The sequence below is a fragment of the Doryrhamphus excisus genome, chromosome 7 (genome assembly GCF_030265055.1).
Source record: "Doryrhamphus excisus isolate RoL2022-K1 chromosome 7, RoL_Dexc_1.0, whole genome shotgun sequence".
In the NCBI taxonomy this organism is placed as follows: Eukaryota; Metazoa; Chordata; class Actinopteri; order Syngnathiformes; family Syngnathidae; genus Doryrhamphus; species Doryrhamphus excisus.
The window spans coordinates 20,137,014-20,149,063 of NC_080472.1; the positions used below are offsets into that span (position 1 = coordinate 20,137,014).

At 43.1% G+C, this 12,050-nt stretch overlaps 1 protein-coding gene and 1 long non-coding RNA gene across 6 annotated transcripts in view; one reads left to right on the forward strand and one right to left on the reverse strand.

The window, feature by feature from the left end:
• LOC131132029 (uncharacterized) overlaps positions 1-8,071 on the forward strand; it is a 77,750-nt gene extending 69,679 nt beyond the window's left edge. Inside the window, exons 4-5 of one of the 2 annotated variants that reach the window (XR_009130295.1) lie at positions 1-3,414; positions 4,506-8,071. This is a non-coding gene — a long non-coding RNA (uncharacterized LOC131132029). The other variant, XR_009130294.1, reaches the window with a different exon arrangement.
• The window catches only part of si:dkey-159a18.1 (sortilin), a 10,891-nt gene continuing 3,301 nt past the window's right edge, over positions 4,461-12,050 (reverse strand). The window contains exons 5-21 of one of the 4 annotated variants that reach the window (XM_058077162.1): positions 11,337-11,504; positions 11,158-11,231; positions 11,023-11,069; positions 9,745-9,881; positions 9,588-9,671; positions 9,345-9,405; positions 7,588-7,740; positions 7,226-7,314; positions 7,051-7,150; positions 6,810-6,984; positions 5,669-5,862; positions 5,405-5,597; positions 5,227-5,343; positions 5,013-5,160; positions 4,833-4,939; positions 4,640-4,757; positions 4,461-4,567 (exon numbers count right to left, since the gene is read on the reverse strand). In XM_058077162.1, coding sequence (XP_057933145.1) covers positions 4,550-4,567; positions 4,640-4,757; positions 4,833-4,939; positions 5,013-5,160; positions 5,227-5,343; positions 5,405-5,597; positions 5,669-5,862; positions 6,810-6,984; positions 7,051-7,150; positions 7,226-7,314; positions 7,588-7,740; positions 9,345-9,405; positions 9,588-9,671; positions 9,745-9,881; positions 11,023-11,069; positions 11,158-11,231; positions 11,337-11,504 — 1,983 coding nt within the window. In that variant the 3' untranslated portion in view covers positions 4,461-4,549. Of the gene's footprint in view, positions 4,568-4,639; positions 4,758-4,832; positions 4,965-5,012; positions 5,161-5,226; positions 5,344-5,404; positions 5,598-5,668; positions 5,863-6,809; positions 6,985-7,050; positions 7,151-7,216; positions 7,315-7,587; positions 7,741-9,344; positions 9,406-9,587; positions 9,672-9,744; positions 9,882-11,022; positions 11,070-11,157; positions 11,232-11,336; positions 11,505-12,050 lie in introns of those variants that run through there. The other 3 variants (XM_058077163.1, XM_058077161.1, XM_058077164.1) reach the window with 3 other exon arrangements.

The window sequence follows — 12,050 nt, forward strand, 5'->3', positions numbered from 1 at the left end:
ACAAAAGATCAAGTCCCTTCTTTCATCAGTGTGCGCTACCTGCAGCCATTCGGAAGATTGTCAGTGTAAAAGAGGCTCACTGCACTGAGGATGGCGGATTAAGGGATAAAAAGGCGGACGGACGCCATCGGATGAGGAATGGGAGGGTTACAGGTCAGTCTTGCCTCTGAGGGACGCAGCCTTCCATCTCCAGGACCTCGGGCCATCCCTCAAACTTGTTTGTGTCAGCGCTGTTCTTGATGTGCTGGAAAAGAACTTTCTCTTAGCTTCTGATTGGTCTTGGTCATAGTTTCTAACAAATATTTACCATTTATCACCATTAACTTGAATTTGCTGCGTTTAGGTGCTTATTGTTGTGGTGCCTTTTCCAGAAACAACTTTCTTCTGACTTCTGATTGGCTAAAAGGGCCCTAAAGCTAGGAGTTTGTGCTACACGTCACTAATAGGACTGTCCTGAACAGTCAGGATGGATTCAATGGCCTGAGAATACAATGACCTTGATGAAGGACAACAATCACAGGCATGCACTTACATCATTTTTGTCGTCAACTACTACTACTAATAATATTCTTAGCCTCTGTGAAGCGTGTCTTCCCAGTGAATTCCTAAAAACCAAACATGGCGTCACATTACCTGCTCAAACGGGCTCTTGGTCTTGATTCCTTTCCCGCCGACAAAGATCCAGTTATCCCGGAAGCCCAAGTTAGTGATGGCTGTGCTTCCCAGATCGGCAATCAGTTTCCGGGCTTCTTCGTTGAGCCTGCAAACCAAGAATACAAACATTTTTGTATAGATGATATCTGATATCTTCTCTTTTTACCAAAAAAAAAAACCATACCCATAACTTTTTATAACCGATATCTGATCTTTTAAAATAAAAAAATACACATTTCGAGGTAAGAAGGACTTGAACAAATGTGTATCTGACCAAGTGTACCTGTTGATTTGTCCTATTCTTGACATTACAACTACTGTCAGGAGAACCAGAATACAGATGGGGAGGAGCCACCTGGTGTGGCCCAGCAAGGTGCACCGTATTCGGGCACACACTCAGAGCAGCTGGTGTGGCGCCATGGAGGTCCCTGGCGTTATCGTGCACCCTTTTCTAGTGCCCAGGCCTGGACCTATGGGACCCGGCCAGGCAACATAGGTGTCCCCAACCCCCCACGTTGGTGAGGGGTGGCAGACAAAAGCAGGGACCTTGGCGGTCCGATCTTGGAATGAATAAGCTGGCTCTTCCGGCTGGTAGAAGGCCTCGGGGAAGACCCAGAGACTGGAGAGACTCTCCACTGGCCTGGGAACGGTGCGGGATCTGCCGGGGCAGCGACTTAGACTACCTCCCCCTGGTACCCGACCACTGATATGCGGTACAATATGGATGGATGATGACAGGAAACGGCATTTCTTACTTGGTGGAGGGATCATCGAAGGATGCCATCATGACGACCGTTCCATCCTGGATTCCCTTCAGGAACTGAATGAGGGGGGCCACATCTAGGGAAGGGAACACGCAGTGAAACGCTACATGCCGCTTCTTAATGGCGCCATAAGAACCCATGAAACTTCTTACTTCCCGCCCACATGTCGAAGTACTCAGTCTTGTTCAGCTCCCCTGTTCGTCCTGTGGGAGACATTTTTGTTGTGTATAAACAACACAAGACTCTTCAAATGTGACTTTTGATACCATTGACGAGGGCGATGTTGATTCCTCGTCCGACGTTATTCTTCAGGCCGCTCATCAGCCTGAAAAGGAACAACATGACAGGCGGCTGAGACATGTGACTTGACACTTCCAACACCTTCATCAAACACGGCGATGATGATGATTGTTCCATTTACGACCATCGCTTACAGTTTGTCCTCCAGGCACATTTTAGGCCCCACCACGCTGGCAGCGCCGCTCGCCATCTTGAACGCAAAGTGTCCCATGGGACACGCCTTAGAAAGCCCACATTTGTACCGGACTGGTTTGACAACTGCGGGGGGGACAGATTTCCATTACAGTAATCAAATGAGAGGAATTCTATGAAGCAACAAAGTAAGACATACTTACAGCCTTCCTTCTCGGGTACGGATTTAACTAGAGGACAAGACAAGAAGACACATTTAAAGGAAAAGTGCACTTTTTTTAAATAATTTTGCCCATAATTCAAAATCCTTAAGAGACATAAACACACGTCTGTCATTTTGCTGTGTCTTATGGTGTGGAAAGGGGTAACTACACCCTGGAATTTCTCATTGTCAGCACTAATACAAGCATATCTTATCAGTAACATAGTTCTTGGGTGTAACAATGTTAATAATAATAGTAATGATAATGGTTTAATTTCATTTGAACATGCATCAGATTACAATTGAGTGCATCCCATAATCAGTTCACAGTTCCACATGTCCAAAAGGAATAGGAAGAAGCAAAGCTTATTAAATCCTACCCCTCCATCTGGTACTTTTACAATCAGTAACTGTTACATTTGTTCACTTCCTGCTTTCCTAATATAGTTTAAGTTTTTTTTTCTTACTTAAATTTTTTTTGTTCACTTCCTAATATAGTTTAATTTATCTTTATTTTTTACTTAAATTTTTTTGTTCACTTCCTGCTTTCCTAATATACTTACATTTTTTATTACTTAAAAAAATATGACCATACAATGACATAATGGGTGTTTCAAATGTAGTTCTTCCCTGAGATCATATTTCTCCTACTCTTGTAGAGAAGTATTGGATGACATTTTTAGCTAATTGCTTATTTTTAGCCTTATGCATTATTTTAGCTGTTTGAAGATGAACTATATCAGCAAGTTTGTGATTTTAGAAATAAGGAGTTAGTATGTTCTTTGTAGGCGGCATTATGAATTATCCTTACTGGCCTTTTTTGCAGTACATTTAGCCAGTGAAGATTGCTTTTATAGTTATTAGCCCATATTTCCACACAATACGTAAGATATGGTAGAACCAGAGAACAATAAAGAATGTGGAGTGAAATTTTGCTTTGTTCAATACTGAAATATTTCTGGCTACCTTATGTTGTATATTTGTAATATTATAGGTTTCCAGCTCATATTTTCATCTATTGTGATCCCCAATAATAATAATAATAATGTCACTGTAGCTTTGTTAATATGTAGATCACATTATGTAAATTGAGCAGTGTTTTTTTTTCATAGGTGGAATAGGTGCGTCCCATTATATGCATTTTAACTGCTTCTTTTCTTTACCATGCACTCAAGGAGATTTCAAGATCCAGACTTCCTCTTCCCCGTCACTCACCCATCCCGCTGCCCAGTCTGAAATCCATCTTGACCTCCAGCAGCTGGAAAGCCAAATAGATGGCGAGGAGGAACGCAAAGACGACTGCTGCTAGTTTCAGAATACCTTGCAGAGGGAACCAAACACACACTCGTCATGCATTTAAAGGTTCATAAAATTGATGCAATTCGTGCGTTTACCTCCAGTCCGTAACATTGTAGTCGCCTCCAGCCACTTCTGACCACCTTAAAGAGGAACCCAAACACACTAAAGATGATTTCTTCCGCCTGTAAACAAGACGGAGGTAGCCGCTATTGGCCGTTTGGCTAGCTGCCACACAAAGTTAAGCATCCTTTTGGGTGTCACTTGAAAGTCACTAAACACACTTAAACAGTCGTACCATTACAAACTTTAAAACAAAGACGTCGATATTGATATAATTATCATGATTTGACATCAAAAACTCATTTATTTGAAGTCACAACTGACGTTACGGTTATGTGTGTGTGTAACCGAGTTTCTCAACCGGCGTTTACAAACCCACGACCGACGAGCTCCATTTAAAGTAATAAAATATTTGCGGTTTAGTGAAGAAAAACATAAAAACAAAAAAGTATTTTATTTACTTACAAGTTGAAGAGCAGCAACAGCCAGCTGTTCCGCGGTGGACTCCTGAAATGACAACTGAGCTGGTTTACTCCAACAAGAGCGTCCACTCTCGTCATTGAAGGAAGGCGGAAGAGAATATCACAGGCAGTGGTTTTGTGTCGTTTCAACACAAACTCGAAACAACTCTAAAATAAAGATACAGAATGAGGTGCAATCGGCGTGTATAGGTTTGACTAATTAAAAAAAATACAAATAAAAACATTTGTTTGTCAGTGAGACGTCTGTTCCAAACAGGATCTTTCATACTTCCGCAAAATCTCTTCTTCGCTTATTTTTTAAAGGTGAAAAGACGTTTCAGCGCCCTCTGTGTTCTCGGAGGACCGCTAACTGATTTGATTACCAGCTGTTTTCACGCTTACTGGTTTTATTTTTATTATTTTATAAGTGCACACTTTAGCGTTTCTTTTACTCCACACTAAATTTCATCATTTATAAGTAATTAATATATAAAAAATCAATATAAAACGAGATAAATATCAATTATTTTCAATATTAAAATACAAAGACTCTTTTTAAAAAGACAATAAAGCGATAAACTGCATGAATGTCAATAAATAAATATATTTAATTCTTCTGTGGTTGTCCTGTAGAGCCAAAGAACCCTCCTGGAGTCTTATGGTCCGACGGGTGAACTTCACTGCAGAAGATTTAGCTGAAAAAAGACAGCATGCAGCAATCAGTTCTTTTCATATAAATCAATGTAAAGGATGCCAGTCGTATCTACATTATCCGAGTCCTGTGGACTGCTTGTTCCGTTGCTGCTGGTGGCGCTTTCAAGGTCCCCTGCGACGCCGCTGCGGTCATCTTGACTCTGGAGATTGGAGAAGCGATAGTCGGGTGCCCTGCAAGTTCAAACTCTGAGCTGAAAGTGGTCCGGTTCCTAAAACCCCGTCAGGTGTGTTCTAGAAGTGGCTCACCTGTTGCGGTAAACGCCTCTTTTGATGGCTATGAAGGCGGAGACGACCGCTGCCACCACGATGACGCCTGCTCCGACGCACACCAGCATCAGCACCATCCTCTCCCGCTGGGAACATTTAAACGGGACACATCTGCTAGAGCCTTTAAATCAGTTCCTGAAGAACCGATATCCGACGTACCGGTGTGTCAAAATGGCTAACTGGCAACTCGGAGCGTGTGGGCGGTGAATTGGAGGTGGGCTTGACACCGCAGGGTCTTATGATGGTCTGCACCGCCAGTTGAGGAGAAAATCCCCCTTCACATCTGTCGCTTGGGACTTTCCGATACCTGGCAACAAGAGAAGCTTCCAAGATGTCGGAGCTTGCTGGGATTTTCATGAGGAGCATCCGTTACCCCGCCGTGAAGAGCTCATCCTCTTGTCCGTTGAGACACGTCTCCAAAGTTTTGTTGTGGACATCGGGCTGTGGCACACACTTGGACGTGTTAACATGGCGGTAGTAGCCGTAGTCGCTGTGAAGAAGAAAGTTCAAAATGGACGCTCATGATGACATCACAATGCTGCCGTTCTCACCACAAGTAGTCCTCTCTGGTGCACAAGCATGGAATTTCCTTCTTCCTCGGGATGAAACCGCGACCGTTCCTGCACACGGATTCTTTCCTCCGCCTCCTGTACGTCTCCTTGATGCCTAAGACGCAGCCGTCCATCTCTGAAGCTCCTCCCTGCGGCGAATGAGCCAACCACTCTTCATAATCCTGCTCATCACCTGAAGGAACATCACATTGTAGGCTCTGGAGGTTCTTTCCGGAGGGTTTTCCCGGCATTTCCGAAACTCACATTCTCTAGTGACGAGGCTCTGGAAGTCGATGGTGACGGCAACCCACATGGGCTGGCCGTCGTCTTCGGGACGAAAGCCCCAAACGCTGACGCTCAGGGCCTTGGTGCCCGGCTCGGAAGACAAGCCGGCGAAGAAGAAGGGCTGCTCTGTGAAATTGTACGACTTCCAGCACCGCCCCTCGTCTGTGGAGAACCTGAGGACGGGGGGGAGTGTTAAGGTATTGTCCGAATATAAGACGACCCCCCCGAAGTCTGGTTTGCATGTGTACGTTTTGTCCGAGGTTCAAATCACCTTCCTATATTCTCTGTGTGGACGTTGCATGTTTGGCTAACGGGAGACTGTAAGTCAGGGGTGTCCTAACTTTTTCCAGCATGGGCCACATTGTTTTATCAATTTTAGCACTTTTTCCCCTCAACCTAATTTTCCAAAAATTGCTACTAAAATTACATTATTTTTAATAATTTTAAAATTCATTTTTATTATTATTTTTATTAATTATTAATATTCCAAGTTTATTATTGCGAGAATATATAATTTTTTTTGTAATAGTTAATTGTAAAAGTATATTATTATTATAATTACTGTTTTATTTAGCTTCCAACAATATTCATTCAGGGTACACCCTGGATTGGTCGCCAGCCAATCACAGGGCACATATAGACAAACAACCATTCACACTCACATTCATACCTATGGACAATTTGGAGTCGCTAATTAACCTAGCATGTTTTTGGAATGTGGGAGGAAACCGGAGTACCCGGAGAAAACCCACACATGCACGGGGAGAACATGCAAACTCCACACAGAGATGGCCGAGGGTGGAATTGAACTCGGGTCTTCTAGCTGTGAGGTCTGAGCGCTAACCACTCGAGCGCCGTGCAACAAGGAACAATCTTATGTTATTTATTCATTCATTCATTTTCTACCGCTTTTCCTCACGAGGGTCGTGGGGGGTGCTGGAGCCTATCCCAGCTGTCTTCGGGCGAAAGAGGCAGGGTCCACCCTGGACTGATGGCCAGCCAATCACAGGCCACATATAGACAAACAACCATTCACACTCACATTCATACCTATGGACAATTTGGAGTCGCTAATTAACCTAGCATGTTTTGGTCTTAACACAAAAGTGCGTATTAGTACTTGATGGTCTTGACTTGTCCTTCTCGCTGAGCCTCCACAGCCACCACAAGACCGCCAGAGTCCAGTATGCTGTAGTGATGGGGACCCCTTAAAGTCCCTCTCCAGTTGTAGCCCCCGTCTGATGACACAAAGACATCCGGGTGCTGCGAGGACGACAGGCAATCCCCCACGGTGCCTAATGAAGACGTGAGAGTCAAAATACTAAAACACTGATCCAGGACGGAGTCGAAGTAGTGGCTACCGTGGGCGATGACGAGACCGACGGCGGTGGGTTCGGACATGAGGAGCATGGGCACGATGCGATTGATGCGACTGTGTTCTCCGTGAATGTGAAGCTTGCACTAGTCAAAAGAGCGTCATTAGCGTCAAAATACATATCTGCTATGTCCGAAGCACACGGGACACACATTCTTTACTTCCTGTCCACATTCTACGTTCCCGGGTTTGGAAAGCTGCTGCCAACTTCCTCCGCGATTGAAGGAAATGACCGATCGTATTCGTCCATCTGAAAAAAAAACGAGAAAACAGTACAGTCCTTATATTTCAAAGTCAGAAAAGTACCACTTCCACACGGAATGGGAGGAGAACTTATTTTCACTCGATCGTGTGAGACTTGATGCAGCGTTAAGGTAATGTCATGGAAAAATGGGTTTTGAACGTTAGGGTTGGAATTATGACAAAAACAAACACTCTGCTGTACACTGACTACTCTAACTTATTTTCATTTCTATATGATATGAAATATGATGGCTGTCCTCCCTCGTGTCAGCTCCTTTACCTTGGTCCAGTTTATTGGTGAGGTAAACACCTCGCAGCGACGTCACGTTCCGGAAGTCGCTCTTCCTCTGCCCGTCAAAAAGGTGGCGCTCCAGGGATTTGGAGAAAAGGATGCCGCGGTCGTCCGACGTGTACATGGTTCCGAAGTAGGTGTCTGACGTTTGGTAAAATATCACATCGCATCACATGACCTTCTGTAAATGATACTCAGAAATGTGTCAAGGTCAAATGGGAGTGTGTGTATGATCTCCAGATACATTTGTCAGCCCGTTTACATTGTAAATAAATCCTACTCGCTATCTCTCCCATTCATCTCAACTCCGAAGGCGAATGGGAGAAGTTGGAAGTGAGTTTTTCCTTGCCGGGATCAGATGTCAGATGTCAGATTGTTGCCGGCTATTTACCAGCCCTTGGAGGCTCTTTTGTGATGAAGGGCATTGTATATACATAAATAAACATGACTTTTGATCTCATAATTTTTACTTTTTATGTCGTAATATTCTGATCTCATAACTGACTTCTCATAATTTTGACTTTTTATCGCAAAAGTTCGACATTTCATGTCATAACTTTGACTTTTTCTCTCGTAATATTACTTTCTTATCTCATAATTGAATTTTTATGTCATAATTTAGATTTTTTTATCTCATAATTTTGACATTTTATGTCATTATTTGTCATTTTTATCTCATAATTGTGACATTTTAAGTCGTTATTTGTACTTTTTACCTCGTAATTTAGACTTTTTATCTGATATTATTTTCATATCTCAATTGACTTTTTATCTCATAATTGAGATTTTTTTATCTCATAATTTTGACATTTTATGTACTTATTTGTCCTTTTTACCTCATAATTTTGACTTTTTATTTAATATTATTTTGTATCTCATAATTGACTTTTTATCTCATAATTTAGACTTTTTATTTAATATTATTTTTGTATCTTATAATTGACTTTTTATCTCATAATTTAGACTTTTTATTTAATATTATTTTCGTATCTCATAATTGACTTTTTATCTCATAATTCAGTTTTTTATCTAATAATTTTGAAATTTAATGTCATTATTTGTCCTTTTTATCTCATATTTGTAACATTTTGTCATTATTTGTACTTTTTACCTCATAATTTTGACTTTTTATCTCATATTATTTTCGTATCTCATAATTGACTTTTTATCTCATAATTTAGATTTTTTTTATCTCATAATATTGACATTTTATGTCATTATTTGTACTTTTATCTCGTAATTTTGACATTTTATGTAATTATTCGTACTTTTTACCTCATAATTTTGACTTTTTATCTCATATTATTTTCGTATCTCATAATTGACTTTTTATCTCATAATTTAGATTTTTTATCTCATAATTTTGACATTTTATCTCATAATTTTGACTTTGTATCTCATAATTTTGACATTTTATGTCATTATTTGTCCTTTTTATCTCACAATTTTGACATTTTATCTCATATTATTTTCGTATTTCATAATTGACTGTTTATCTCATCAATCTGACAATTATGACTTTTAATCTCTTTTTTTCTTCCCTACTTTGATGCCAGAGAGGCTGCCAGCAGGACGGCCTGAGAAAGCAAACACCGTCCAGCTGTGCCGTGGACGAAAGGAATGATGTGTCAGCGGCAGCCACAACCGGTGAAACCGGTTCACGCTTTTGCCGTTGAGCTTTTCCATTACAACAACAGAAAAAAAGGTGAGCTGAGAGTCCATATGATGTATTTGTTTGTTTTTACCTCCAGGATTGTCCACATGCATGAACAGCATGTCCTCATCGCCGTCCAAGATGGAGTAAAACTGGAAGCAAACATGAGCAGGAGAGAACGTGATGACTTGCTTAAACGTGCTTCCAACCACATCACACATGCTAACTCCATGTAGGAATTGTACTAGCAGTTGCTCATCATTCATTTCTTTGGAACCCCCCCACCCACCCGCCATTTTTTTCTTCTTCATGCTTCAAATTTAAAAACGCTCACCTGCTCAGTGGAAGCAGAAGGAAGTAGCGCCCGACTGAAAGTGTCTCCTTGGTCGGAGGAAAAATACATGACCCTGGGGGACCGCTGGCAGGGAGATAACATACGTTGTGTAAATGCTAACTTTTTTTGTTGATGTGTGAAAAATAAGATGCGGTACCGTGTCTTCCATGACCGAGAAGAACAGAAAGGCTCCGATGTACCCGAAGCTGAAGACGTCCTCGTGGATGATGGTGAAGGTCTTCCCGAGGTCCTTTGTCCTCTTCAGCTGTAAATCTCCTCGCTCTTCTGCATCCACTAAAAACACAAGTACAAAATCCACTTTAGGTGCCTATATTGACAAATATTCAATGCTACTACAACTACTACACAATGTACTATAAATACTTAATACAGTGCAGCATATTTTTGGAATGTGATCTTTCAGATCTCTTGACTGTGCGACCACCATGCTAACTACTAGGCTACTATTATTGTTTTTATTCATGACCATATTCATTCATTCATTTTCTACCGCTAGGCTAATTAGCCTAGCATGTTTTTGGAATGTGGGAGGAAACCGGAGTACCCGGAGAAAAACCCACGCATGCACGGGGAGAACATGCAAACTCCACACAGAGGTGTCCGAGGGTGGGGAAAGACAAAATAAGAAGCCAAAAAGTTACCACTTCCACACAAAATAGGAGGAGAACACATTCATGCATTCATTTTTCTATCGCTTTTCCTCACGAGGGTTGTGGGGGGTGCTGGAGCCTATCCCAGCTGTCTTCAGGCTGAGAGGCGGGGTACACCCTGGACTGGTCGCCAGCCAATCACAGGGCACATATAGACAAACAACCATTCACACTCACATTCATACCTATGGACAATTTGGAGTGGCTAATTAGCCTAGCATGTTTTTGGAATGTGAGAGGAAACCGGATTACCCGGAGAAAACCCACGCATGCACGGGGAGAACATGCAAACTCCACACAGAGATGTCCGAGGGTGGGGAAAGACAAAATAAGAAGCCAAAAAGTTACCACTTCCACACAAAATAGGAGGAGAACTCATTCATTCATTCATTTTTCTACCGCTTTTCCTCACGAGGGTTGTGGGGGTGCTGGAGCCTATCCTAGCTGTCTTCATGCTGAGAGGTGGGGTACACCCTGGACTGGTGGCCAGCCAGCCAATCACAAGGCACATATAGACAAACAACCATTCACACTCACATTCATACCTATGGACAATTTGGAGTCAACAATTAACCTAGCATGTTTTTGGAATGTGGGAGGAAACCGGAGTACCCGGAGAAAACCCACGCATGCACGGGGAGAACATGCAAACTCCACACAGAGATGGCTGAGGGTGGAATTGAACCCTAGCTGTGAGGTCTGCACGCTAACCACTCGACCGCCGTGCCGCCCAAAAATTGTGATACTGGAACTTTTTGACTTACTTGTGTCAGTTTTGCTGCAGCTGAAGAACAAGTTGATACCGGCGCCCCTAAAGGAAAGACGGCCATTGATCACAGAAAGCAACAAAAAAAAGGGGGAGTGGTCTGTGTTGTGATTGACTTCCTGTTTATTCCCACCATGAGAAGGAATGCACTCCATCATGAACTTTTGTCCACTTGGCACCAAAGTCCGGAGACAGCCACAGACCGCCCTGCAAGTCAGGAACAGCAACACGGTATGTTTAGCTTCTTCTCCGAGGCCTTCACACACACACACACAAACACACACACACACAAACACACACACACACACTCACGTCGATGCTGAGCGCTACGAGGTAGTCTGGGTTGAGGAAGTGGTAAGTGATGGGTTGTGCCAAGTGGAAGGGGAGCTGAATGACGCGGAAGGTGGCGCCGGCGTCAGTGGAGGTGAAGATGATGCCTCCTGGATGGTCCACCACCGGGGTGTCTGCTGCCAGTATCACCTGTCAGTCAAACATAGCATCGGGATTGTCACTTCCTGTTTTAGTGTCGCCACCAGACGCAGCGGCGATTCCGATCGGAGCTGCAACGGAGCCGCGCCGGATTCAGTGTGAGCCTCAGGTTGGAGATTAAATAGATTGGCTCTTGCACCGAGCTTTCAGTCTCGAGCTGCCCAATCTTGTCTGGAGCTGTCCAAGACTGGTGTGTGTCCCACCTAGCCTTTGAGGGTCATCTCGTCTAGGGTTGTCCTATCTAGTATCTGGTCTGACTGGTGTGTGTCCCACCTAGCCTTTGAGGATCACCTTGTCTAGGGCTGTTCTATCTGGTCTGACTGGTGTGTCCCACCTAGCCTTTGAGGGTCACCTTGTCTAGGACTGTCCTGTCTAGTGTGACGTGTGTGTCCCACCTAACCTTTGAGGGTCACCTCATCTAGGGTTGTCCTATCTAGTCTAACTGGTGTGTCCCACCTAGCCTTTGAGGATCACCTAATCTAGGGCTGTCCTATCTAGTATCTGGTCTGACTGGTGTGTGTCCCACCTAGCCTTTGA